This window comes from Drosophila rhopaloa, unplaced genomic scaffold (genome assembly GCF_018152115.1).
Source record: "Drosophila rhopaloa isolate 14029-0021.01 unplaced genomic scaffold, ASM1815211v1 contig_178, whole genome shotgun sequence".
Taxonomy (NCBI): Eukaryota; Metazoa; Arthropoda; class Insecta; order Diptera; family Drosophilidae; genus Drosophila; species Drosophila rhopaloa.
The window spans coordinates 1,212,071-1,237,922 of record NW_025335059.1 but is presented as its reverse complement, the minus strand read 5'-3'; the positions used below and the strand labels follow the sequence as shown (position 1 = coordinate 1,237,922).

General features: G+C 44.8%; 4 protein-coding genes across 8 annotated transcripts in view; 1 reads left to right on the top strand and 3 right to left on the bottom strand.

Moving 5' to 3' along the window:
- The window catches only part of LOC108052241 (proteoglycan Cow), a 46,145-nt gene extending 34,098 nt beyond the window's left edge, over positions 1-12,047 (bottom strand). For all 4 annotated transcript variants that reach the window (XM_044459181.1, XM_044459183.1, XM_044459182.1 and 1 more), the window contains exon 1: positions 11,523-12,047. In XM_044459181.1, coding sequence (XP_044315116.1) covers positions 11,523-11,660 — 138 coding nt within the window. In that variant the 5' untranslated portion in view covers positions 11,661-12,047. The remainder of the gene's footprint in view (positions 1-11,522) is intronic.
- Positions 12,048-13,310: 1,263 nt separating this feature from the next.
- LOC108053043 lies at positions 13,311-17,211 on the bottom strand. Its single transcript, XM_017135610.2, has 8 exons — positions 16,795-17,211; positions 16,610-16,704; positions 16,366-16,548; positions 16,115-16,303; positions 14,638-16,055; positions 14,249-14,575; positions 14,082-14,186; positions 13,311-14,014 (listed from the first exon to the last, which is right to left on the bottom strand). Exons 1-8 carry the CDS (start codon positions 16,832-16,834, stop codon positions 13,954-13,956), a joined length of 2,418 nt encoding a protein of 805 aa, XP_016991099.1. The 5' UTR covers positions 16,835-17,211; the 3' UTR covers positions 13,311-13,953.
- Positions 17,212-17,683: 472 nt separating this feature from the next.
- Positions 17,684-23,277, top strand: LOC108053041 (arf-GAP with coiled-coil, ANK repeat and PH domain-containing protein 2). 2 transcript variants are annotated; one of them, XM_017135608.2, is made up of 10 exons: positions 17,684-18,061; positions 19,527-19,643; positions 19,725-19,818; positions 19,882-20,046; positions 20,112-20,255; positions 20,587-20,882; positions 21,071-21,187; positions 21,249-21,407; positions 21,471-22,625; positions 22,681-23,277. In XM_017135608.2, the coding sequence occupies exons 1-10, from the start codon at positions 18,009-18,011 to the stop codon at positions 22,865-22,867; spliced, it is 2,487 nt and encodes an 828-aa protein (XP_016991097.1). In that variant the 5' UTR covers positions 17,684-18,008; the 3' UTR covers positions 22,868-23,277. The 2 variants fall into 2 exon arrangements, with proteins under 2 accessions (XP_016991097.1, XP_016991096.1); XM_017135607.2 differs by having other exon boundaries at positions 21,050-21,187.
- Positions 23,181-25,663, bottom strand: LOC108053042 (zinc finger and BTB domain-containing protein 17). The gene is made up of 3 exons (XM_017135609.2): positions 24,496-25,663; positions 24,303-24,436; positions 23,181-24,248 (listed from the first exon to the last, which is right to left on the bottom strand). Exons 1-3 carry the CDS (start codon positions 25,568-25,570, stop codon positions 23,535-23,537), a joined length of 1,923 nt encoding a protein of 640 aa, XP_016991098.1. The 5' UTR covers positions 25,571-25,663; the 3' UTR covers positions 23,181-23,534.
- Between the last annotated feature and the right edge of the window lie 189 nt (positions 25,664-25,852).

The following is a 25,852-nucleotide window of genomic DNA, read 5'->3' as shown; positions in this document are numbered from 1 at the left end:
ACTGTACGGGACTCAAAATCATGGCTGGCGCTTGTCCTGGGGCGACGGATAGTCGGTTTATGCGGCAACTGGGACCTCGACCACACTCCGAATCTGCTGCTCGACCGCATTGAGTTTGTCCAATAGGACTCCTAATTGCAGGGAATCGGGATCTACAAGAAACACATTTCGTCGCTTTCCTGTGCGGGCGAATAGCGCATACGCCCTGTGTTCCCGCCGGAGTGGGGACTGTCATCGATGTGACGGCGAGTTGGTGAGACACTGCTGCCAAGCTGACGAGACAGGTGGGAGTGAGTTTTGTCAGTTAGTCAAACAAAATAAATTTTAAAGCCCGCCACCTGCGAACGAGCGAGTGAGGGGTCATGGGCTAAACTGCTGCATGTCAGTCTCTGCAAATTGTCAGTTGGGCAGCACTTCGGAATGTCTGACATGTGAGTGGTGCCATGGGCAATAAATTATGCTGGGGCCGCAGAATGAATAATGGCTATGTGCCTTCAAAAGGACCCCTTCTACACCCCCCTCTTTGGCCAGTTGTGTCCTGGCTGCAACTGTGACCCCTGCGTGCCGATTAGACATGTTAATGCATGTGTCAGGGCAATGAAATATGTATTGATGGCAGTCCAGCGGGATACCTTGTCCTTTGTGCGGCCCCGAATTATGACAATTTATCAGGCGAATGTCAGTTACGTGGGGTGGCCTTTGGGTGGGTTGGGGCTTGGCAGTGCATTCCAAATGCTTTCCACGCAATTAACACTGACCATTAGTGGCACCAGTTTGGCATAATGAGTCCAGACCAGGTCCAGCCCTTTAACGCTCTCGTTACCGCTGGCAACTTAATGCATATCATTTTTACTTTTAATGAGCTGGCGGCAGTTGGCAGCACAGCTCAGTTCAGCCCGCTCACCTTTTTTTTCGCCCTCCATCGCCTTCTGTCTGCTCATCGCTGAGTGCACTTAATGCAGCAAGTTTTTGCAGCCCACCTGCCACGAACCCACTTGAAGCAAGTTCTAGGTTCTGGGTTCCCTTTTCCCCTCCGCTTTTCCATGGCGTTCTGCTTTGCATTTTAAATTTCCACCAACGCCCATAATGTGTGTGTGTGTTTTTGGAAGGTAGGCGAAAAAGTTTGGCAACTTTTACATTTCAATTTTAATTTCTTTGCCCCACACTCGATGCAAACTTTAAGTCGAACCTGAGCAAATTCTTAATGGCCCACTCACACTAATTAGGGCCTCCAGAAGTTTCTGGGCCTTTAAGGATTCCTTTATTGCCCCAGGAAAATGTGAGCGTTTGCATTTGGCAGCAGCCTCGATTTTTTATTGTCGGCCGAAGTTTATGACGAATAAAACCCAACAATCACAATAAAAAACTCGTTCCTAATTAAATTCAATTTACTTGTGACTGCTGCGGCTCGATGTACTCAAATGGGAGCCTTCCAACATTATGACCGTGCAATTAAAATCCAAGATTAAACGAGCTTAGGCTTGTATCTGTGATGCCTTCTCCTCAAGTACAGTTGTGGCCAAAGCAAAGACCCTGTATTCCACTTAAGAACATGAATAATTAATAAATCGCATTATTTACTAACATTATAACATCGTACTAGATTTACATATATACAAGTATTAATCTGCAACAATCACATTTTTGCAATTGGTAAAATAAAGTAAAGAAATCCCAATTTATTAGTGTTACAAGAGTAATATTTGTATGTATTATATTACAAAAACTTAACAAATATAAAGACAAAATTAATACTTTACTGACCTCAGATCATTTCATATCTAAAGATGAAGCTTTTGTCATGCAAGCTCATACTATGGTATTTATTTTTATTAAAATTCTCGGAAGGAGTCTTTAGGGCTATTATTTCGACCTCAGCTGTATATCCGCTGCGCAATGAGTATATGTAGTGAATATATTTGGCTGGGGACAACAAAGTGTTTTTATGTGACACAAAGGCAATTGCCGCCGCATTTGTTCTCTAATGTCGCCACAGCTGCACAGTGGGCCGCGCAGGTGACCAGGCAGAAGTTTTCCATTGGCACTTGAAAAATGATTTTAAATTAAGAAAATGAAAAAGAGTAAGAGGCCTTGGAGCTGGCAGAGTGGAGATTAATATGCCGTAGATCAAAGTCAGGCGGTAGACGAGAACTCATTTGCCACTCTGCACACACATCCCTCCATTGTACACCGCGCCGGAGTGAGCTTCCTGTTCCAAGGATAATAAACGTGGGTTAGAACCACGTCCTGTTGCGACGGCAGCTGACTGAAAAGTGTCATTAAAGCGCAAGCACGCCCGCCCACACGCACTCACACGCTTAATAAAGTCAATTGAAGTCTCCATGGCGCTTATGTGTGTGCGGCAAATAATTTATTTTGTCGTTAAGCTCAACTCCAGCCATTGCGGAAAAAAGAGAGGCAAACTAATTAACTTGTTTAGCGCCAAAGCTGCGCAATTTCTACGCTCGCAGCTTAAGTTTAAGCGCCACTGCCGCCCAACTAATGAGCTCCTGTGTTTGCAGCTAGTGCTCGTTTGTGCGGGTGCGACATTAGGAGCGGGAAACCCCAGCCAAATTCTTCTAAAAAGTTGCGCCTGATTAAGCCCTTGCGGCCATGGGTGAAAGTGGGGTTTTGGCGTTGGTAATGGCTCTCGGGATTTAAGCATCTAGTTTCACATACAGTCTCTCGTGCTTAACGACAACTTCTACTTAAACAAATTTATTTATATACATAGAGGTAGTTAAAAAATGGAGTTTGGCGACTAATTGCTTATAATTTGACTTTATACTGCAAACTCTCATAAGTTAATCTAAATACTAAAAGTTCTGATTCAAGATTAGGCAATGGTAACACTTGCTAAATAAAGTTAGCTTAAGAAATGTTATACATTCAGTCATAGGTAACGTATCTTAAACCGAATGAATTCAAAAAATACCATTTTCGAACATTTTTAAATTCATTAAGATAGTTGAAAGCAGAACAGAAAAAAAACTACATTTAACTGAAGATAAATAAATAAAAATAAGAAAGCAGAATTTAATGAATCATTATGAAATGCTACCAAATTATTCAAGTTAATGTTCCAAAGGCTCCGTTCGGGGTAACTTTTTTGGGTTACTGTATGGGAAATCGATTTATTAATCGAATGAAGGTAATGAAAAGTTGGAAAAATCGTTTTGTATCTATCTGTGTTCTTTTCTTGCACTGTCGCTGCCGCTGAGCAAAGTTTATTGCATACGCGAGGACGCAATATGAGACCGTGGCGGAAATGGCATTGCAAGTCAAGCCAAAAGAGGCAACAGCAAAAGAAACAGCGAAGAACATGCAAAAGCAATGCAAACTTGGCTTTCTCCGACACCCTCCCCCGCTGCGCATCAACGATTCGCGACTTGGCGTCGTCTGTGTGGGCCAGCAATTGCAATTTCATTTCCGTTCCCTGGCTTTTTGTTTCCCTTTTTTTGCCCTCTATATATTTGCAGTCCCCGTTTCGTTTATTTTCGTGAAATAAGTATTTTCGGCTGCTGTTTCAGCTTCTGTTTTTGTTTTGTTTTTTTGTTGCTGGGCTTGGCACAGACTTTTGCACAGATACGGGGGAAATTCTTGCATAAACTTTTGCAGCCAGCGAGGAAAGATGGCGGAGTTGGTATCTAATTGAAACGAAGCAAAAGAATGCAGTTGGGGTGGATCTGCTACTGCTGCAGAGTAACAAAGTGCAACAGGAAGTGGGAACGGCAGCAGCTGCAATTGAATTTGCCACGAAAATGCAAAATTAAGCTAGAATAAAAATTTAATTTTCTCTTCCTGCATGATTGGAGTGGAGTGGCGTGGAGCATGGAGTGCAGAAATGTTTCCCAAAAGTGCCTTGAGCTCGGCTTTCTGCCAACAGAAAGTCAATCAACTGAGATTCTGTTGGCTGTCAAAGTTTAGACCTTGTTTTTCCACTTGTCATTGTCTGTTTCCGGATTTCTAAGGCTCCTCGGGACAGCTAATTGCAACTTGAATGGAAAACTTTTGGCCCCTTTGTACCATTCAGCCAGGCTATATTTTTATACCCGTTTCACTTACAGTGTTTGCTTTGGCCCCCGGAGGCAGTTCGTCACTGGCAAACGCTGCGTATACGCAATATTATTTTATTTTCAACTGTCAGCAGTTAGTCTGTAAAAACTTTGCCAAGAGACAACTTTTTAGAGCGAGTATAAACTTTCGTTGACAATTTTTCAGGGATTTTTGACTATTTCTTAGGGACTCGGGACTCAATGCTGACTTGGCGGAAGAGACAATTTTCTGCATTTGATAACTGGCGTAAAAACTTTCGCCTGTGCTTTTAGTTTTTTAAGAACATAATATCCGTCTTGGCCTCAATTTTTGTCGTTCACGTAACGCCTAATTGCATAATTTGTATGCAGGATTTTGCGGCTGACTGCAATTTCTGTGGAATAAAAACTTTTATGCTCTGGTCCTTAGTCAACGTTTCGTTTTTGGCTTTTGGTTTCGTTTCGAAGGCCTCCATTGTGTTTTGCTTTTATGCCGTAAATTATTATCGCCTGCATGTGTGCCGCTCCCTTTTCCTTGTTTAGCCAAAGGATGTAACATCCTACCCTGCTCTTCGTTACCAACTTGCCAACTGTTATTATCTGTCTCCTTGCTCGTTCGTACATTCACGGGTCCTTTCTCTCTCTTTCTCGCCAGGATCCTGAAATGCGTGTGTGTTTGTGTGTGTCTGTGTGAGTTATCGCATACAAGCTATAAACTCACAGTCGAAGTAGCGAACGTTATAATTTATTTATGGTAATGCGTGCACACACACACACACACAGAGCCCGAAAATGTCTCTGGAAGAAAGTTTTATGTGCGCCATACCTCAGGACCTCGCACCACACCCGAAAAGTCGTTTCATTTAACGTCCATGCCGAATCCCTTTATCTCGCTTTTAATTTTTCCGTGGCACCTTGCAGCTGAAATATTAAATCAACTTTTCCCTCACAACATTTTTGGCCCCAGAAATCCCGCAGCGAGACGCGACATAAGGTTCCTTTGCCCATGTCAAATGCCAATCACAACATGAAGAGAAATTTAATATACCAAATTGTAATGTCAGGAATGTTCGTCAACAAAGTCAATATCAAGATGAGTTCTTCGTGGGCATTTATGTAAGGGTAATGGGAATCCACAGCCAATGGCCGCCGGCATGATGTCTGCAAAATATGACTGAAAAGCAAGGTCGCCAGCATTACGTATACGCATTGTATGCCCACTGGATATTATTTGACTTCATTTTGTGTGCAAGGCTTTTTCATTATAATTCATACCCATTCAATGCATGGGTATATTGTGTTTGTGTAAAGCAACGTAAAAAAATATACACGCATTTTCAATCAGAATAAATGTTTAAGTGTATTTATCCTTGTTCGTTTACCAAATTGTTGAGATTAAGGGTAAAGTTTAGTTTTATGTAGACTCTTCTCTCTGTTAATATAAGAATGTTAATAATTTAGTAACATTACCATATTTTGTAAAAATAGATAGAAAGAAAAATCATGTTTCGTAATAGACATGGACTACTGGGAAGACTCAAGGTCGTGCAACTTCATTATACCATTTTTTCTTGTCATATCTACGTTGTTCGTCAACCGCAGACAAACAATTAATATACATAATTTGTAACTGTTTTCGTCGTCTCGAAATCACTGCGAGAATGCTGTCAGCAAACACTCCTTGAGTCCTTTGGCCATAAATAATGACAGCTTAACAGGCTGGCACTCATCCGCCAGACCGTGCGACATCCCATTTGACATGTGCTTAGCTGCCACAAAGCCCGAATGCCTCAGCTCCCCGAATATCAGGCCATTGTGCCGAGCTGTAATTGATAGGCCAAGCGATGGTTTCGGGGACAGATTCGCATCTTCGATTTGGGCCGAGTGGCAGGCAGGCAGCCCCACCCCTTCAAAACTCATTAGTTGCAATATGTGGCCAGATCTCCTAACCGGACCAACTCGACCGGGCATCATCCTGCAGCTATTAATTAAAATTGCACACATTTCTCTCCGGCATCCTTGGCTTTATCTATATGGCTCCATGGCTATGAAAATTTAATATTTGCCCGCCAGTAAATACAGATGTTGCTGGAGCAAACAAGAACTGACAAGCCCACACACAGAGCTCGTCTTACATAATCAGTTAAGTGGCACACACATATGTATGTACGACCAGCCCAATATCCGGGTATACAGAGTCCCTCCAGCTGTTTTGGAGCCTGCCACACAACAATATGAAAGTGAAAAATGAGTTTGCTCAAGTTTTCCCCTTCGGAGAAAAAATATTTTAGTTTCGCCTTAGCTGACATCGAAGTTTTGTTGCTTTAAAACCAATTTGTCTTATTGGTGGGGGCGCAGTGCAAGATTTATGAAACATGACTCTGCGGGAGAAACCATGTAAAGTAGCTCTTAAGCGGAACAAATACGCTTGGCCCAAATCCGAGTGAAGCAGTTAATTAGCGTCAATGATCAAAGGAAAAACCAGACTCGCATCCTGCGGCTTTTCTATCGCATTACGATTTAGTGCTGCTTATTACATACACAGCAAAAATGGGGTCTTAAGTAAAAGACTAAATACAATTTAACAATTTGATGGATATAATAGAATACCAAGTATAAATGTTCCAAAAGTTGTCCCTAAGAATAATTGAATTTTTACCTAAAATAAATAATGAAAAATTGATAATAAAAGGTTAATTAGATTTTTGTAGTCACCATGAATATTCTATTTAATTCTGTTAGGCAACTACAGATTGCTGCAAGTCGCACAAATATTATACTACAGTCAATTAACAGCTTTCATATCAAAAGCGAATTCAAGTTATTTAATTTTAAAGCTTCTCTAGTGGATAGAAAATTGAAATTTAATTTTCTTTGTGTGTAAGCGATTTGCAGCATTTTTTAACCTTAGCTGCAAGCCATTTGCCATTTCCATGCAGTCCATGTAGCCGCCATTCCTCAGCTCTCGCACACATGCAGGCAATTTGCTAATGTGTACGTGCAGGACCTGACTCCTGCCACAAAGAAATTAAGGGGCTCGGTGGCGAAGGGTTTGCGATTGGCAAGGACGCAGGCCACAATGCGATAAGGGAGACCATAAAGCAGACGAAAGCGGAATGTACAACAAGGCTGATAAGTGGGCGTGGGCCGGTGAATAAAAGAGTAAAGTGAGTAAAGTTTTGCAGCGGATTCAAAAGTTTTCCTGTTCGTTTTTGTATTTTTTATTTCTTCTTTTTGGGCAGAACATAGGAATTGTTATGTCTAGTTCGGGTCATATTTTCTTCAGACTGAGAGCTGTGTCACTCCTGGGAAATTTTCATCGCAGGAAGGCAAGAAAATTGCTGGTTTCAGACATTTCAGCTGCTGGAGTTCCCTCGCTGTTATTCGGTTTTTGGCATGCAATATGCAAATCTCTTTAGCCGGGGAGCCGTGGGAATGGTACTGGAAATTGCAATGCTAATGAAACCCGGAACGAAACGAACTGCACACCAAGTCGACTTGTTGTCTGCACCTGAACTTCGCTAAGCTCCGGCTGAGAGCACCTCCATTTGGCCCCCGATTTCGGCACCCTAAATAGGTGCTAATGCCGAGGCCAAATAGCCAGACAGCCGAATACTTATGTCGTTAACTTTTACAACCGTTTTTATAACTTCTCGGGCCATGATGTCCCTGCCGGCACACACATCACAGATCCTAGTTAGCGTCCTGCAAAGTTTTGCCTGCGTGCTGGCAATTTATGCAACAGTTTGACAATATAAAAGTTTATTACATAACTTGCACTACACACGGGTGGGTCAAACGGCTGCTGAGAGCAGACATTATCCATCTAGTACCCATAAAAATGGATCCTAAGCCACTGACCAGAGGGAGGATTTCAGCTACAAGTAAAGCTGTAATTTTGCCACATTCTGATTTACTTTTCAGTTTCGCTGGTGGGGGAAACAGAGGGAAGAGAGGTGTGTCTATGGGATATATAGTGTCTGCAGCCATAAGTGGCGCTTATACAAAATTATGCATATCAACTTTATGGCTGGCAGCTATTTCACACACAAAAACCCACCAGCTGAGATGTTTACACATAGCGGAGCAAAGGGAGCTACGTTTTGCATATATTACGCACTGTACACTGCCATTGTGTGTGATCCAGGGCTGAAATATGGTCCCGGGGCCTCAGCTTATTTCTATTTCACTCACATTTTATTCGCATTTTATTTTATGCTGCAACGACACAATTTCCCAGCGCTCAAATTGCAAAATGCGCAATGCAAAGATTTATACTGTGATGACAAACAGAGCTCCATTTGTTGGTAATCGATGGATAAGAGCATCTGACTTTCCGACTTTCTAGCACTGAATGGCTGTTTGTCTGGCTGATTATGCTTATGCATAAAGGAGGGGGGCGAAACTAGCTATGAATGACTGGGGATTATTGCTTAGTTGACAGCAAGGCGGAAATATCTGCAAATCAGGAGAATTCCTTGCGATCTAAGCTAATTTATTATCATTTTTACGACTAATGCAAAGCTTACAAAACGAACCCAAATTGGACCGGGAAATGGAAATGTATACCATGCATAAATCATAACGCAATCCTACAGCATCTTTCTCCTTGTCCCAGTGTGCGTTTGTATCTGTGAGCTTTCTCCTTTTGTGCTTGATTAACGTCAACTGTTTATGGTTATTTATTTTGTGCTGCATACTTTGAGGCCGTTTCCTTTTGGCGGGGATTACTTCCGCTTTTCGGCTAGATAACAAAGCAAATTGCCCAGGGATACACAAAATATGATTTCATTTATTTATACTCCTGTATCGGTAAGGCTTCACCGAATATGTTTACTTAAATCTTTAGCTAAAAACGATTTTCTCTCGCATTTTGTCTCAAACTTCTGGCAAGAAAACTCTGACTTTTCCCAGAAACTTTTCAATTAAAATGAAATTTTGGGGGTTACCAAAATTCCAAGCATGTGTCGAAAATTCAGTGTCACAGAAATAAGTGAAATTTGAATTCCCACTTAACTGCAGACAATTCGGTTATATAAACTTTTCAAATAATTTATTTCATTTTGCGAATACTTGAAAAGCCAGAAGTTGGGAACATAAAAAGTAAAATTTATTGCGAGAAAACGAAAATGTGCGATTAGACAATATAAAAACTAAGCGCACGTAATATAAAATGGGAAAAGTAAAAAGAGATTTTGAGGACATCAAAGTGAAATTTATGCAGAAACAAAAGCTGAGGCTGTAAATTGCTCGGTTGTTTGTATGGGTGACACGCACGAAAAACACAAATACAAGGACACATGTGGATTGGGTTTGAAAACTGTTTAAAATTCTGCGTATGTGGTGCCTGCCAAAAATTTCAAATGCCTTATTTCGTTCGTTTTTTTCTCCTTTTTCTATGGAAACTTTTGCGAATCGCAATAATTTTTCTTGAAGGCCGCTATTCTGAGAGTGTGTATGTGTGTAAAAGCACACACACACTTGCACAGCAGACTATTAGCACATACACACACAAACGCATTTAGAGAGAGGGTCTCAACAATGGCCGAGCAAAAATTACGGGAAAAGGGGAAGGAAACGCAGAGAAATAAAACCAAAATGGCAAACAAAACAAATACAGCACAACACACAAAACGGAATACAAAAAAAAATAATAAAAAGGAAAAAGAAACTTAACTTTTCCAAGTCGGAATTGAATTACCCTTCCAGCCTTAACATGCAATAAGATTCCTATTTAAATGATAGTTTAGTATATAATAATAATTTAAATGTCCCTTTCATATTATATCAAGCAAGCTAAAATAAAAAATTAATGAGATATATATTTTATATAACCCATATTAAATCAAGTTCTTTTCGTAAACTACAATGACAGCTATTTGATATAGATATCCGAGTCCGGCTTTCCAACTTAAATTACAAATTAAAAATGCCAGTTTTATCCTTCAAAATGATACTGATTGCGATAACTTTTACCACTGCTTTGCCAAGTTCCAAACGATATTATAATACTATATGTAAGGGTATAGAAAGAACTAGTCCAAAGAAGAAAGAAGCTAGAGAGAAGCAAAGCGCCTGGCAAATAATACAGCCAAATTGGCGAAAAAAACAAAGCGACGACGTTGCGTCTGTGACTAACAGTCATCGATGAGGGGGTGGATCGGGTGGTTTGGGGGTTTTCGGGTGGGGGTTTGGGTGGTTCGGGAGGTTCGGGTGGTGCGTGCTGGCAGACCGACTGAAAGCAGCTTAGCGCTTACTTCATAGTTTACGCGCAGCCTAACGACAACAAGACTGCCAAATGCTATTGATTTTCCTATGTTGGCTGGCACTCGTATCTTCCATTGGGCCCCCACCCAGATCGGCTCCGATATCCGGACAGGTGCGTGCTAAAGACCTGAACAAGAAGGGAGCCATAGATAGCCCAGCTTAGCCGGGTCAGCTCTTTGGAGAAGGGAATACAGGCTACTACAAATCGGATTTGCGTGAGTAATTGGCACGTCGTATTCTTTTTTTCGAGCCTGAAAACGTAGAGCAGAAAAAAACAAACAACACGACCGGATGTTGTTGGTGTGAAACCTCAGCAGCGACGAGCTGGAAAAAAAGTTGAACAAATAAAAGCGCAATTGCGTTATATATGCCACAGAACACACCGAAAAAATTGGCTTTTCTTTCAAGCGTTTCGATGTTTTTTCACAATGCAAAACTCAACTCACGTTTGAGGTTTTTGATTTCTATCGGTTTTATTAGCATTAATAAAATCTCAATTAGTCAATTTAGCAGGATCCTTTACATTAATTACCTTGAAAACCAAATAGTTTTAATTAAGCAATGTTGTAGTGCCCCAAAAATGAAGTAAATTAAAATCTCTAAAGCCCAGTATGCTTTGATTACAAGTGCACGAATTATTAATATATAGAACTCGACGTTATACACAGGAAATACAAGATCCTGTGGCTTGAACTATAGGTGGAAATTTAAGATTTAATTTGAATAGCATACTTTTAAGCATTTTTAATTTCAAGTGATTTTAAATTACCAGAGAATTCTGAATACAAAATATTGCAATTGAGAAGATCCTAATCAAGGTTTTATATTATTATTTTATGTTGAGCAATTTTGAACGGTAAATTTCAAGATGATCTTAAAATAAGCATTTCATAATATTTCGCCAGAATATGTAAGTTATTGTAATTAAGAGGATATTCAATAATCCCCTACAAAATATATAATCATTTAAAAAGCTACCTAAATCATGTTAACACCTAGATGATGTGTGTTTTTCTCCGTGTACTCGCACACTTGCGCCTCGGAGCATTGGCAAATGTCAGCAGTCAGCTTAAGGCGTATTAAGTAGGAGACAGACAGGAAGGAAGAGTGGCAACTGGGAGGCGGAGACGAATCCGGGACTCAGACTGGGAATCCAAGACGTTGGATAGTGACGGAGACAGTGAATGAATGGGGGCTGCCGTGAAGCCATTTGGGACTTACCTCATCGATAAACTCAAAATCGCCGCCCGTCTCGCCGACGTACTTCTTCTTGTTTCTGGCCTCCGAGCTGCCAATCAAGCTGGATGACATCAACACCAGCGCCAGACAAGCGCTGGCAATCAGCGGCGAGTGCTTCATGGCCGCTTAACGGGTGTCCAGGAACAGGAACAGGAGATGACAGCGGTGGCGTTGTCGGTGGCTATGGAGGAAGTGCTTCAAGCGATGCGCCCTGTTGACAAGTTCCGCTCTCGCTGGTCCTAATCGCTGCTGTGCCGTGAAAAACTACGGACGCCTTCGGTTTTACGCACTCACGCACACTCACTGGCGCTATCTACGCACACACAATCACGCAGCAACTATGCTAAGCTATGAATGACAATGAGTTTGGGCTTGGATTTTGGTTTTGGTTTCTGCTTCTGTTTCTATGTTTGCTCTTGCAATCGCAGGCGCCTCCGCGGATGAAGTGCAGCCTGGACACGAAACACTGGAGAACTGAAGGCGACGCGGCCGAAACGTAAACTGAGCGCCGAGTCGAACTTCTGGGTGGCATCCATCGCGGTGGGCAGCATTGGAATTTTGCGACACAAGCTCCGTGTGCTAAGAGAGTGGCAGGATGCGCTAAGAGAGCCGCTGGAACTCGTGGACGACAGCAGGGTTGTCATGTTACATATGCAGAAAATAGAAAATTATTCTTAATAATTTGTAAAAGTATTTTTATTACATTTTTACTTTGTGCGTTTTATATTTTCATACCGAAAGATTTCTAAATGTTCTTACTGCTTATTTGAAAATGTACTTAAAAGCCGGAATCTTAAGAAATCTCACCTTCTCCAACCGTTCGCCCAGTGCACCACTCTGCGTATGCGCAATGCGTTGAATATCTCTGCCTCTCTTCGACAGGGCCACCATCCCCTTGCCGTTGGAGCAACAACTGCCAGGCGCTTCCAGACTGCCACCACCAACAAAACAGACAGCGACTAGCGTTCGTCCAAAATCGATTTTCCGGACTCTCTTCGCGCCACCCATTGCCAGAGCTCTGGAATGCGGAATGCTCGAAATGCTCTTAAGCGACAATTGCTGGAGCCAAGGCAGCGGGTCGTGAACCTGCCACTGGCGCCCAATGCGCCTTGAGTTTTCGCTGCTAGTGTCGCTGGCTGTTGATTTTTATGTATTGGCGCTTGGCACACTTGGACCGGGCCAACGCCGATGCTGTTGGCCGGGAAACCCCAAAACCATTTAACGCGTCAGCATCAGAGCGTCTCAAAGGCTGGCCAAACGCTGGCGTGGCCCTCTAGTTGGAGTCCCAGCCACGTTGTAGCCGGACCCAGACCCGTAGGCTCTGTCAGTTTCAAATTAATAGCCACGCACACACACACACACACACTGTGCGCCGCTGTGGGGTGTGCATTTATTATGTGAGTGAGCCTGTGCTTGCCTACTTTCGTCCTCATCGTCGTCGCTCTCACCGCGCTGCTCCTCCGTCGCTTCTCTATTATAATGGCATCATTGACTTGTGCTTTGATGGCTGCTTTGGCCCGGACAGGGCTTCTCTTGGCCCCTTCCCCCGTGTGTGTGTGTGGTGATGTCCGCCTCCACTTGATCCCCATTTCGGCACGGACTGCTGGCGCCAGTTGCTGCCTTTTTTGAATATTCGGCTCACACTTCCTGCCGCTGCTGCCGCCTTCAGGTCCGCCCTTTTCCACTAGGGGCGCGTAACTTCCCGGAATTTGTCGGTGACCATGGAGCCTTAAACTCCGCTTCGCTGGCCACAGTCATTGGCGACGAGTCTCTGGTAAAACTTTACATTTTATTGGATTTCCAAATGATTTTCAATCAACAAGTCCATATTATGTAATATGTAGTATGTGTACAGTTATTGTTATTGTTTCGCAGGCATTGCAATTGCTAATCAAATTGATTTTCATACATTTGTTCAATGACTCGATAAAATGGCTTTCAACTACACGCTACTAGCAGGACTTGTGCTTCATGTCACGGCTTAAAAGCTAAACATTGTACAATAGATACATGACACCGCTTTAAACGTGACTGCACAAAGCACATATTTTGATTACAAACACAAAACAAAAAATTGTATGGTAATGTGGTGGATTAATAATTATTTTTTGGTTAGTTACAAGTCTTAAACGCTTTCTAAACGAATGGAAATGCCTGGAAATGATTATTAGTTTCGGCTGGGAAGAATTAAACCCTAAACATAAAGTATATATTTGCGACGTGCAGCAGCTGCTTTTTGTTCACTGGGCGCCTAATGTTGCTAGTTCGTAATTTTCTCTAAATCCTACATAAAAATATATATCTTGTGTAAAAACGTGAATACTATTAGCAGCGCTGCTAACGACACTTTTTTGGCCGCACTTATTAATGGCTAATAAAAAATTGCTCTTCTGCAAGAGATTCCATTTACGTTTTACAAATGCACTTTTAGAGATTCCATGCGGCTCACAATACGGCGACGCAATTCGGCGTACCTGCCGGAAAGTAAAAAATTGTAATGTTGCAAAGATTGTTGGTAACTATAACATTTTAAAAACCCACTTTTCCTTAATTTTGGCCACTTCTCGAGCCACTTCCTGGTCGTAACGCTCCAGAATGGCACGGCACTCGGGTAGCGATAAATTCAAAAATTGAGCAACTTCATTACTAAATTAAAATAGAAGTAATCAATCAGTGAATTGCGGTCACAGTTTTTCAGAGTGACTTGCCTGATTTCGTCCGTTTTGCGGGAATCAACTAAAAACATACGAGCCACATCCTCATGAGGTCCCAAAGTGACGCGAGTTATTAGAGGATACTCGTCATCCTTCAAACGCTTCTGCTCCCCATTGTCGCGAACAATAAAGAGGGAAAAGTTTCCCGGCGAACTGTCCACCTTATACTTTTCCAGCACCAAGTTGATGACTTCTGTGGTGGTCACCATCGAGGAAACCCACACAGACATTTGAGAACCGTAGGGCGGGGTGAAGAATGACGTCTCCCGATTATAGTAGTGACCATTAATAGAGCACCGACGTTTCAGCTTAGTACGAGAACTGTTGATAATAGTACTTTACTTGCAAAGCCATTTGAAAATTAAAAAGCATGTGCAACTTACCGACGATTGCCACTGCGTCGCTTGATGGCTGCAGCTCCAGTACGAGGTGGTCTTCTTAGCACCACGCCATCCTCCGTAACGTGCAAACCAGCAGATCCATCCCCAACTCCCTCGCTCGCCGTATACAGCTCTTCAGTTTGCGTGAGCTCATCGCCGGCAGCTGCTCCACTGGTAATGGACGGAGCATCTGCACGACTTGACTCACCCTCGCTGCCGGCAGTCGCATTCTCTTTGGGATAGCAGTCCATCTGGATTTGAATGTACCGGGGAGGGATGTCGCTACGCCTCATGGTGGCCAACCGTTGGGGACGCAGTGTGGCCTCGTCGTCGTCATCACTATCGGAGTACACAAAGCAGCTGGGTCCCGATTTGGAGCGGTTTATGCCCTTCTCAAAAAGCTGCCGCCCCTGTTGATATGGCTTCTTCTGCTCCCTGCTGGGCACTGTGGACGCGGAGGCCGATCCGCTCTTCTGCAAGGCGTACTGACGCTGCGTGGAGCGAGGCGAGCCGACACTGCTGCGCAGGTTCATGGTGTCGTTGATCAATGCAGGATCAATGGAGCGCAGCGCATGCTCGCAGTTAAAGCTTTTGCTCATCACCGAATTTTCCCCATAGAGCTTAAGGGAGTCGTGGATGCGAGAGGGATCAATGGGCTGATTTCGCTTCAGGGTGCCCTCGTTGGGTTCCTTAAAGGAGTTAGTCCCGTTCACATAATCCTGGTGAACACTGCGCTTAAAGTCCTCAAAATCCATAGGTTTCAGGGTAGTATCATCGCAAGTCTCGAAGTTGTCCAGAGAGGTCTCTGTAGTAGACACCGTTGTTGTATTCTGTGTGTTGGTATTGGCCGTCAAGGATCCCGTGGCGGTCATAAAGTTGTCGGAGCTGCTGCTATTGGTCGTGGCCGATTGTGTGGTGCTCGATTCAGTGGTGGTCGTGGTGTCAGTGGATGTTTTGCTTGGCGAACTGTCACTGGAAGACTGAGACGACGGTAATTTGACCGGCATGGTTTCGTAGATTCGATCCTTGTCATTATGACGTCTCTCAACCTGCAGCAGATCGTCAATGTCGTCCCAGTCCAGCTTTTCCAGATGGTCCAGCTTGGAAGGCAGAGTGCTGGAAACACAGCTTGTGCTGGCCGTAGGCGCCTCCACTAGTGTGCCGGACGAATCCGTTGTGGTGGTATCCTCGTCGTCGTTAGATACCTTCCCATTGGTCACCTCCTTGCTGTTTGCTGTGGTGTTGGCCGAGGCATCTTCTGGTGTTGTGGGCAGCTCGGAGATCTCGTTCAGGCTGCAGGAGTCGAAGGTCATGCTCTCAGAAAGTGAGACATCCGTGGAAAGCTGGTCCACCTCGCCTGTAGTGGTTGTGGGCGGAGCCAGCGACTCGCTAGCCTCGTTCTCCTTGTCCGAGCTGCTTTCCTGTGGTTGAAATTTAAATTAATTACATGAATACGGAAATAACTTTAGGGTAATCATACATCTGCTGCCTTAGACACCCGACAAGAGTTCCTCTTGCGAACTAGTATGCGCTGATCATCGTCTTCCTTGAGGTGAATCACTCCCTGCACGCCCCAATAAACTCGTAGCGCTCCTTCCAGCACCAAGCGGTTGTTAACCTCGCGACTGCGTATCTCCAGGCTTTTGTTGTCGTAAAATTGATTGTAGACCTGCCCATAAAAAGGGAATTTTATTAGTCTGGGGTTTTGGGTTTCCTGAGTTCGTGCTGCACCTTCAGCTTGGACTCCAGGTGATCTCGTGGGAGTGGGGGGCCATTGGCCTGGGCCCCAGCTGGTTTCTGGGTCCCCTTCAGTCCGTAGCTCTTGTGCGATTCCACCCGAGTGCCGTGGCCAAACAACTGGGGCCCAAACAGAGCTCCGTAGCAGGGCACATGACAGTAGGGCACTCCTTTGTGCTGCAATATTATGATTAGATGCTTAAAGATCATATGATCGAATAACAGGTGATCCACTGACCTCAGCATGCTGGCCGGGATTTAAGCGCTTGCCGCACTCCTCGCAGCGCAAACATTCCGGATGCCAGTCGTAGCCGAGCGATTGTTTACGTTCCGCTGTGCGAGGAATAAATAAATATAATTTACAAGTTATTTACGGATCGGTGTGTGTTTTTATGTATGCGTGGGTGTTTGTGTTTGTCTCACCGAAGTAAACGGGTTTGCCGCACTTGTGGCACTTCCACATTCTAGATTCCAAACAGGTCAGCTCAACGATTCCTCTGGGAATGGGTGTGTTTTGCTCCTCCGTATTTAGAGAGTTGTGACGTAAAAGACGAGTTTTATGCAAATGAGGCGATTTAAAACGGACACGAAACGCAAATAGAACGCAAGACAAAGGGTAAACACATGAGGGGGCGTGAGATTCTGATCGGTCACTTGGCCTGTTGGGTTGGAAACATGGCAAAACTCATAGTTTTATAAATGAAACTGGCACTGGGCACACCCACGCAAAGTGCACAAGGCATGTGCATTGAGATTCGGTGCGTTGTTAAATAGATAATTGCACCAAAACCAAAACAGCACCAGCAGAAAGAGAACAGAACAATGAAACAGTGTTGAGCAGCGGCTGCGGCAAATGGGAGCCCTCCGAAAGAGTGCAGCACTGGAAGTACTCTGTTTTCTTATTGTGTGAAATGGTCGCCCTTAAAATCGGAGCTGGCAATGCTGCACAGGGTAGTTCTATATTTGTGGGAGGAAAAATAATCTTCTTAAAACAATTACAAATAAATAAATGAATTTTTTAATGTTTTCCCTTAAATTATTTGTAGAAAACGTTAATCAAGTCAGTCTAGAGAAGTCAGCTTACTGATAAACTCTAGTGCTTTTTAAGTTTTAGTAATTTTTAAAATTTTTTTTAAATATATGAGCCGAGTTTGACTTGGAATTGTTAAAAAATTTAAGTTTTTAAAGGTTTACGGTCAGAATACCCATTGAAATCCGAAAAAAACAATAAAACCAAATTATCCCGCCAAAGTGTGTGACCATTTGTGGCTGTAGTACGTTATTGGGCAATGAGCGCGGCCACACTGTTTTTAGTAGAAAGTGAGACGGTTTAATTTGTTGTCTCTGCGCGCTGTGTAATTTTCGTTAATTTGGCCCCGAATCGCGTTAAACGGCGAGTTTCGCTAATTAGGCCCAGTGCTTAAACTGTGTGGCCGTCGATTGTCGAGGATGCGAGCAGATCCTTAATCCCCGGCCGTCAGCAATTAGGTTCTCCAGAGCCGCCTTCGAAAATCGTGAATCGAAATCTCCAGCCAGGAAGGCAAAAAGCAACAGGCCAACAAAAATTCGCAGGCCTCAATTAGCAAAATAGCCAACAGTGCAAGTGCTGCGTGTGTGTTCTGTGTTTCGTGGTCAAAATGCGCGCCACCATTGAGTTCGAGGAGTGCCTGAAGGATTCCCCCAGATTCAGGTGGATATAAATATAGCCCCGCCCTCAGCCCCCCGAATTGCTCTCCGATTTTGCACTCTTGACTGAGATTTGCATTGTTCCATGTAGCGTGACTGGTTGCTATCAAAAACCAGATACAGCCCACCATTTCCCACCTCCCCAAACCATCCCGCTTCCCCGCGAAAACGCGGCTTAATCATCCATCGAACAAACTTTGTCCCGTCAGCACTGTGGAATGTACAAATGAGCCTCCCCCCGTTTCCGCAACTAATTGTCGATGCTTTCGTCTATATCGACGCTCCATGTAGGCCGCTGATTGATAAGATTTCACCCGAATTCCCGCTTCTCCACTAATCGCGCCCAAAGACAAAGCTTTCCCTCGTAAATGATGCTCAAAATCAGCGATAACTTGTTTGAGAGCATACGAATCCCCACTTCCCACTTCGTTAGGCACCTGCAGAAGATTGAGTTTAGAGGAAACCGGAAATTAAGGGTATCTTCGGGGTCTGAAACTTAGAATACTCTTGCAAAAGTGTTATTATTCTTTCTATAGTTACAGAGTAACGAATACCCTTGAAACATGGTAAAATAACAATAACATACACCAAATTTCTTGTAAACTAAGGAGATCTTAATGAAAGTTATATTAAATATGTATATATATATATATAATATATATATGTATTATATTATATAATAATATATATATATATATATATTATAATTCATTCGTAGGATTTTGGCAAGAGTGAATGAATGTATACATAGACGATAAAAAAGCGAAGTTTTATTAAATTATCATAAAAAATGATGGCATACTGCGCATTCGACTCAATCGTTTCTCTAAACACTTTTAAAATAAATAGCTTGAATTCCGTTTGATAAGATTTATATACTGAAAGTCATAGCTTAAAACCAAGATAATTGTTTTCTTAGAAATTACAAGGGCGGGTTATAGTGATCAAGAATATATAGTTATTTTATTTCCTGGGAAGCAAACTTGTGCTCTAAATTATAAGACACTCCGTACGTATGGGAATAAATAATAAGTTAAAACAAACATAATACCCTCCAAAAGAGTACGTAAGAGAATGAATACAAAGTTTAAACAAAAGCAATGCACGACAAATCGATGGATAACAGGGGGGAAAGGCGAGAAAAACCCGACGAAGACGCAACAAAGTGATACAAAAACTTGTCCCCGGACAAGCTCTATTTTGTGGCGAGTCGTCTTCAATTGGAAGCGCAAACAGCTCTTTAATAAGTCCGCATAAATTAAAAGTGTCAACATAAACAGAGGCAAAGTGTCAGCCCCATTCCCATGCGCTGCCCCTGCGATAACTTCTTTGATTAAGCTGAAAGATTATATTTACCCTGCTCAGTCACTCGAAGGCAATTTTAATCACCAGCTTACCCATGCCGATGCCCATATTTTGTTTACATCTCGACAGGATTGTGCTAACGTTTTCAATTTGTTTTCCGCCAGACAATTTGTGTCCAAGGAGGAGAGCGACATCGAGCACTTGGAGCAGCGCCTGGAGAAAATCATCAAGCTGTGCAATGTGGCCGTGGACTCGGGCAAGGAGTATGTCAAGAACCAGAGGTAAACAACTCACTGCGCCATTTTCCATCCTCATGCATATTCATTGGCATCGATTCTCCGTATTTTCGTATATTTCTCCAGCGCCTTTGCCATGTCCTTGTGGGATCTGCAGCAGCACTTTCTCGACAACAAGAACGCGCACAATGCGCTGGGCAAGCTTATTCACTGCTTCCAGGTGGGCTCTTCAGTTGCGGCCTAATGTTCTATATATAAACTACATGTCCTGTTTGTTTTGCAGGAGATGAACAAGTTCCACACCATTCTGTTGGATCAGGCTAGTCGCACGGTGCTGAAAAATCTCACTGTGTTTGTAAAGGACGACATAAATCAGGTGAAGGACTACAAAGGACATTTTCTCAAGGTTTCCGAAGGCTATGACAATGCGTTGATAAAAAACGCACAGGTGGGCTTAGATTTTCGTCGAGAATATTGGTTCACTGAAGCTAAAAGCTGATTCCTTTTTTACAGGCTAGTAAAAACCGACCGCAGGAGATGCAGGAGGCTGCAAATATCCTCTCCGCCTCAAAATCGTGCTTCCAACACACCGCTTTGGACTATGTCAACTATATAACTCTGGCACAGGCTCGCAAGGTCCCCTCCATATTATCCACGGTAAGGAATGGGCAAGGTGCCGCCAGATATCGCTTATCTATTTTGACTGCCATGAATGAAGTGGCCCGCGACCACCAAGTAAATAAGTTTGTGGGATTTATTATGTTCATGACGTCACCCTTGTGATATCGATGTGCATTTGTGTGTGTTTCATATCTAAAACCATTGATCAGCATGTTGAGTCAGTTGTGCGCTGGCCGATGCGCCCAGTTGTCTATCGGGAGAGCTCGGAGCTGGATTGTCGCTGTCGCTGAAGGGTGGAGAACAATAGCTGCTGTTCTTTGGCGAAAGCACGTTTTCATGCAGGTCTCCTCTGCTCTTTTTTCGCCAGCTGTTGGATTACTATCAGGCGTGCGTGACCTACTACCATCAGGGGTTCGACCTGTGCAACGACTTCGACGAGTTCTTCAAGAACATCAGCGAGGATTTGAACGCTCTGCGCGGAGACTACCAGCAGCTGGAGAAGGCCATGCAGAACCGCCACATGAGCGTGAATCGGTACTGCGACTCGAACACCAACAGCACCTCCAACAAGATCGAGGGCTATCTGTTCAAGAAGAAGTCCAAGGGCTTCAAGACCTGGTGCCGACGATGGTTCTACCTCAGCGACAACCAGCTCGTCTACAGGTGGGTGCGCGCTGCCTTTCTATACTGCTACCCATTTTGTCCATCCTGAAACGCCATCCCATCTGCTTGCTTAGTTAATCAATCGTTTTCTTTTCGTTTGCAACTTTTGATTTTGTGATGTTTTTGTTGTGTGGTGTGTTATGTGATGTGTTGGCCGTACGCTGAAGTGATTTGGATTCGCATTGCAGAAAACGCAGCAACGAGGACTCGTTCTCAGTCATGGAGGAGGACCTGCGCATCTGCAGCGTGCGTCCGGTGAACGAGGGCGACCGCCGCTTCTGCTTCGAGGTCATCTCGCCGACCAAGTGAGTATATGATGTGCGATTTGCCATAAATGTAAAGTTAATTCCGATCCTTCTATACTAGATCACACATCCTGCAGGCTGACTCCGCTGACATGCTCTCACTGTGGATTTCAGCGCTGCAGCACAGCATTGGTGCAGCCATACAGCATGACTCCACGCATCATTCGCGACCGCAATCGACGAACACACCCAACAACGCTCTGCCCGCAAAGCGTAGAATGTATGTTTGATTCATCTTGAAATTCCAATTATATCGTAATGCAAACATTTTGTCGTCCCGCAGCCATTGGGAGCAGTTTCTGAAGATACCGGGCAACGCTTATTGCTGCGACTGCAGGAGCCCCGAACCGCGCTGGGCCTCCATTAACCTGGGTATCACACTGTGCATCGAGTGCTCCGGCGTGCACCGCAGCCTGGGCGTGCACTACAGCAAGGTGCGTTCCCTGACGCTGGATGCCTGGGAGACGGAGAACGTGAAGGTGATGATGGAGCTGGGCAACGAGGTGGTTAACCGCATCTACGAGGCCCGCGTGGGCGACGATTGTGGGCTAAAAAAGCCCACGGAGCAGTGCGAGATCGGAGTGCGCGAGGCTTGGATCAAGGCCAAGTATGTGGAGCGGCGGTTCGTGTGCGGCATGCCCAAGCCACAGGAGCTGCTTGCCAGTGAGACGGCCGAGGTCTTGAGCATAGACAGTGGCGGCGTGGTGGAGGACGTAGAAAGTGGCGTCAGTGGAATCGCTAAGCGGGCCACCCTCTCGCTGGGCGGCACCCGGAAGTGGGCTGTGAAGAAGCTGCGGCGAAGGCAAAAACAGCGCCCGCTGCCAAAGACCTTGAGCGACGATCCAAGCATCTATAACACTGCCAAGACTGGCGACGAGTTGGACGATGACGATGATGACGAATCCATTAACATTCCTTCGATGTCACTGAGCATCTCGCGCGACGATTTGCTGGTGATCGGTGATGACTTGGCCCTGGACAGACTGGAGACTCCCGGTATTCTCGGCAGTGATCAGGAGAGCACCGATGGCGAGTCGGATGCGGAGTCACCGGAGGAGTTGCCCTTCTCGCAACTGGACGCTAACCAATTGCTGTACATGGCCTCGGTGGTGCACAATCTCCCAGTAATGTGCATGGCCTTTGCTTTGGGCGCCGACAAGGTCTGGAAGAATCCCCAAGATCGGCAGCGATCGTTTCTACATCAAGCCGTGATCTCCGGCTCCGTGATGGCGTGCGAGTTCTTGCTCCTGAACGGAGCTGCAATCGATGCCGTGGACGAGCTAGGCTACAGTGCCCTGCACATATCCACGGCCAAGGGGCACATCGCCCAGGTTTATTTGCTGCTGAAGCATAAGGCTGCCTACGACCTGTCCTCCAGTGACGGAAAGAAAGCTCTAGACATTGCAGTGGACCAGGAAAACGCGGACATAGTAACGCTGTGAGTGGGATTACTTTATGATTGACTTTAGATACTAATAAAATACCTTTTACAGACTTCGATTGACACAGCTAAATGACGAAATTGGACCCAACGACGAGTACAACGGAGAAGACGAAACGTACAAGAACGTGATGAAGGACTTCTCCAAGTTGCCCGCCAGTCAGACGCGTGTGCTGCGCCAGCGCCACGACTCAAATACACTGGAATCGCAGCGCAGCTCCCTGACCAATTCCGACTAGCAGCGGCTGATGGGTCGCAAGAGTTAGGAACTTACTCGTTATAAAGGATATTGTTCCGATTAGTAGGCTAGGATGCATATTGGATTGTTATTGGCTTTATATCGCATTAACCAGGAATGTTAAACGGTTTCGATTTCGAAGGAAGTCGGCACGGGCTTGTTTCCCTAGGCAATCTCATTTGAAAGGCGCTTCCGATTATACAAGAAAATATTATTCATTGCATTTTGCATTCGAATGGCGGGCATGACCATTCGTTTTCCCTTAAGCGCATTTTGAGTTCCGTTTTTTTGGCGTTTAGCTTAAGTTTAAAGTATTCGTAGAGACATTATGTTTATTAAAAATACGTGTATTTGCCTATAATATTGTACATCGTCTTATGTGGTATTTATTAAACGATATTGTAAAATGTACGTCTAGCTATATGGTATCCTGTTACAGAGCTGTTCCAAATGTTCCGATTTGTATTTGTTTGCTAAACTGTTTAACGCTGCATGTTTTCTAAATGTTTTAACACTATCATGTTGATGATATTTGGTGCCAACTGTTGTGGGCACTTTAAGTTCGCGAATAAAGTTGTAAAATATTCAGAGCAAAGTTTATGTTTGAAGGTCAACTAATTTTCATTGTCTTGGCTTTTCACAACTTTAGTGACTATTCTAGTATGATTCTACGCAGGCTGAAACTCGGTTTCGCTTATCTCGGGTTCAGATATGTAGTCAGCGGATTTGTTTTTGACCTTGTGCATTGTCGTCACATGACGCTGGACAGCACTGCGATCGTTGAATTGCCGCCCGCACTGTTTGCAGGAGAACATGACGCCAGCGTGGGTGACCAGATGGCGGCTTAAGCCCGACACATGGTTAAAGCTCCGCTGGCACAGATGACACTTGTGCGTCCGAGAGTTGCCCATGTGCACTCGGCCGATGTGCTGCTGCAGGTTGGATTTCTGGGCGAAGCAACTCGAGCATTGGGGGCACTGGTGGCGCTTGGCTCCTGTGTGAATGTCCATGTGCCGCTTAAGCACTTCGCGCTGTGAGAAGGACGAGTCGCACTCGCTGCATTTGAAGGGCTTCAAACCAGTGTGGATGATCATGTGGCGCTTTAGGGAGCTGGCGCAGGACAGCTGCAGTGAGCAGCTAGGACACTTGAGCGTGCCGCCTTTGCCGCTTTTCAGGCCCTTGATGTGGGTATTGTGGTGGCGCGTTAGGAGTTTCTGGGTGGCAAAGGCAACCGGGCACAAATGGCACTGAAACGACTTCACCGTGTCCGTTACCCGCCCGGTTTTTGGTTGAGGACAGTCTGATGTCTGCTTGAACACAAACTCACTCGACCTCTTCCGTTTAGCAGGCGTCTGGTCATCACTTTTGATTGGCTCCTTTTCCTGAAAAAAATTTCGGTTATAATAAATATATCACAAGATCATTTATTTAATTACCACAATAATGACATTCTCGTCAAAATTAAAGACCTGTTGCTCTTCAGACATCTCGCCGTCCAGGTTAAACACAACCACATCTTCTATTTCATCCGATTTCTCGCCACTAAACTGAATCTCTCCGTCTTCCTTGACTAAGCAAAGAGATAAATGAGTTTAAAAATAATTACTTCTATTGAAGATTTCCACTCACTATTATAGGAGGTAATGCCGTCGTCCTGGTCAAATTCCGGCGTGGAGTCGGGCTTTTGATCCTCCGAACTGTTAGAGTTGATAATGTAAATCTCGCCATCATCAGTGCGCACCACATCGCCTGTATCGACAATCTCCCTGAAGTCGTTCCCGCCCTCCGTGGGAACTTCTTCCTCCAGTTCGAGTGCGTCTAGGTGTACTTCGTTGGCAGCCAAAGGGTCTGAATTGCACTCCAATATAAATTCTTCATTTTTTTCTTCTTTCATGGGCTGGGGAATCTGTGGCATGCTGGTTGAGCTGAGGCGCCGCTTGGGAGGAAACTTTAACTTGTGCCTGGACAAGGAAGAATCCACCTTCTCCTGCGCTTTTGATTCCGACACAGAACCCTCCAAGGGCTCCCACTGACCGGCCTTTTTCTCGGTGAGGTACACTTCCAGTTCGCCCAAGAGCATAGCCAGCTGCTCTTTCCGCATGTCCTCGCTGACCTCGTGGCGCAGCTCTTCCCGCACCTGGCTGCGCACCTCCTCGGCCAGCTCGTCGCGCACCTCATTGCGCACCTCCTCCGCCAGTCCTTTGCGTATCTCAATTGTCATTTTTGCCCTTAGTTCTAGGCGGGACTTGACCAGTCGCCTGTTGAACTCCGCTGACTGCTCCTCCTTGAACTCCTCGCGCCACTTTTCGTCATCCAGCTTGCGCACCTTGTCCTGCGCTTCGATGAAACCTATGGAGTCCTCAAACTCCAGCTCGTCCTCGTCGTAGTCATCGGGATCCTTGGAAAAGACGCGACTCCGCTTGCCCAAGCCCAAAAGGCGGATGTGCTTGCGCAGCTTCTTCTCCGACGCCTGGCAGCGCTGCCGGAACAGGAATGACTTCTCCAGCTGGTAGCGGCACTCCTGGCAGATCCTTTTGGGCAAACTATCAGCCGCCTTGACGTCCAGAGCGACGCAGGCCATCAGGCGCACGGGAATAGAGAGCTGTGACTCGTCCTCCTCGAAGATCGCGTACGCATCCTGATGCTCCTTGAGGCACAGGCGGCACAGGGTCGCCAAATCCGGATACGACGGCGGCGCGTCCATGGCATCGGCTATTTTTGGGTATTCCTACTTATTTGCTCGGTGGCGTCTCTGGACATCGCAAATAATGTGACCGCAAGTAGGGCGGCAAAAAATACCTTCCCTAGGCCAAATACTCAAAACAACGAAATCTGTTCGTCAGCTATGAGAGAGAGGGAGAGGCAAACACTTATCGTCTGCCCTTTTTGTTACCGAATACTCAGAGCAACAACAAAAATACCAGAAAATTCCATAGCTCTGCTAGTCGTTGAAATTTTAAGAAAAACTGTTAAATGTACAATTTAT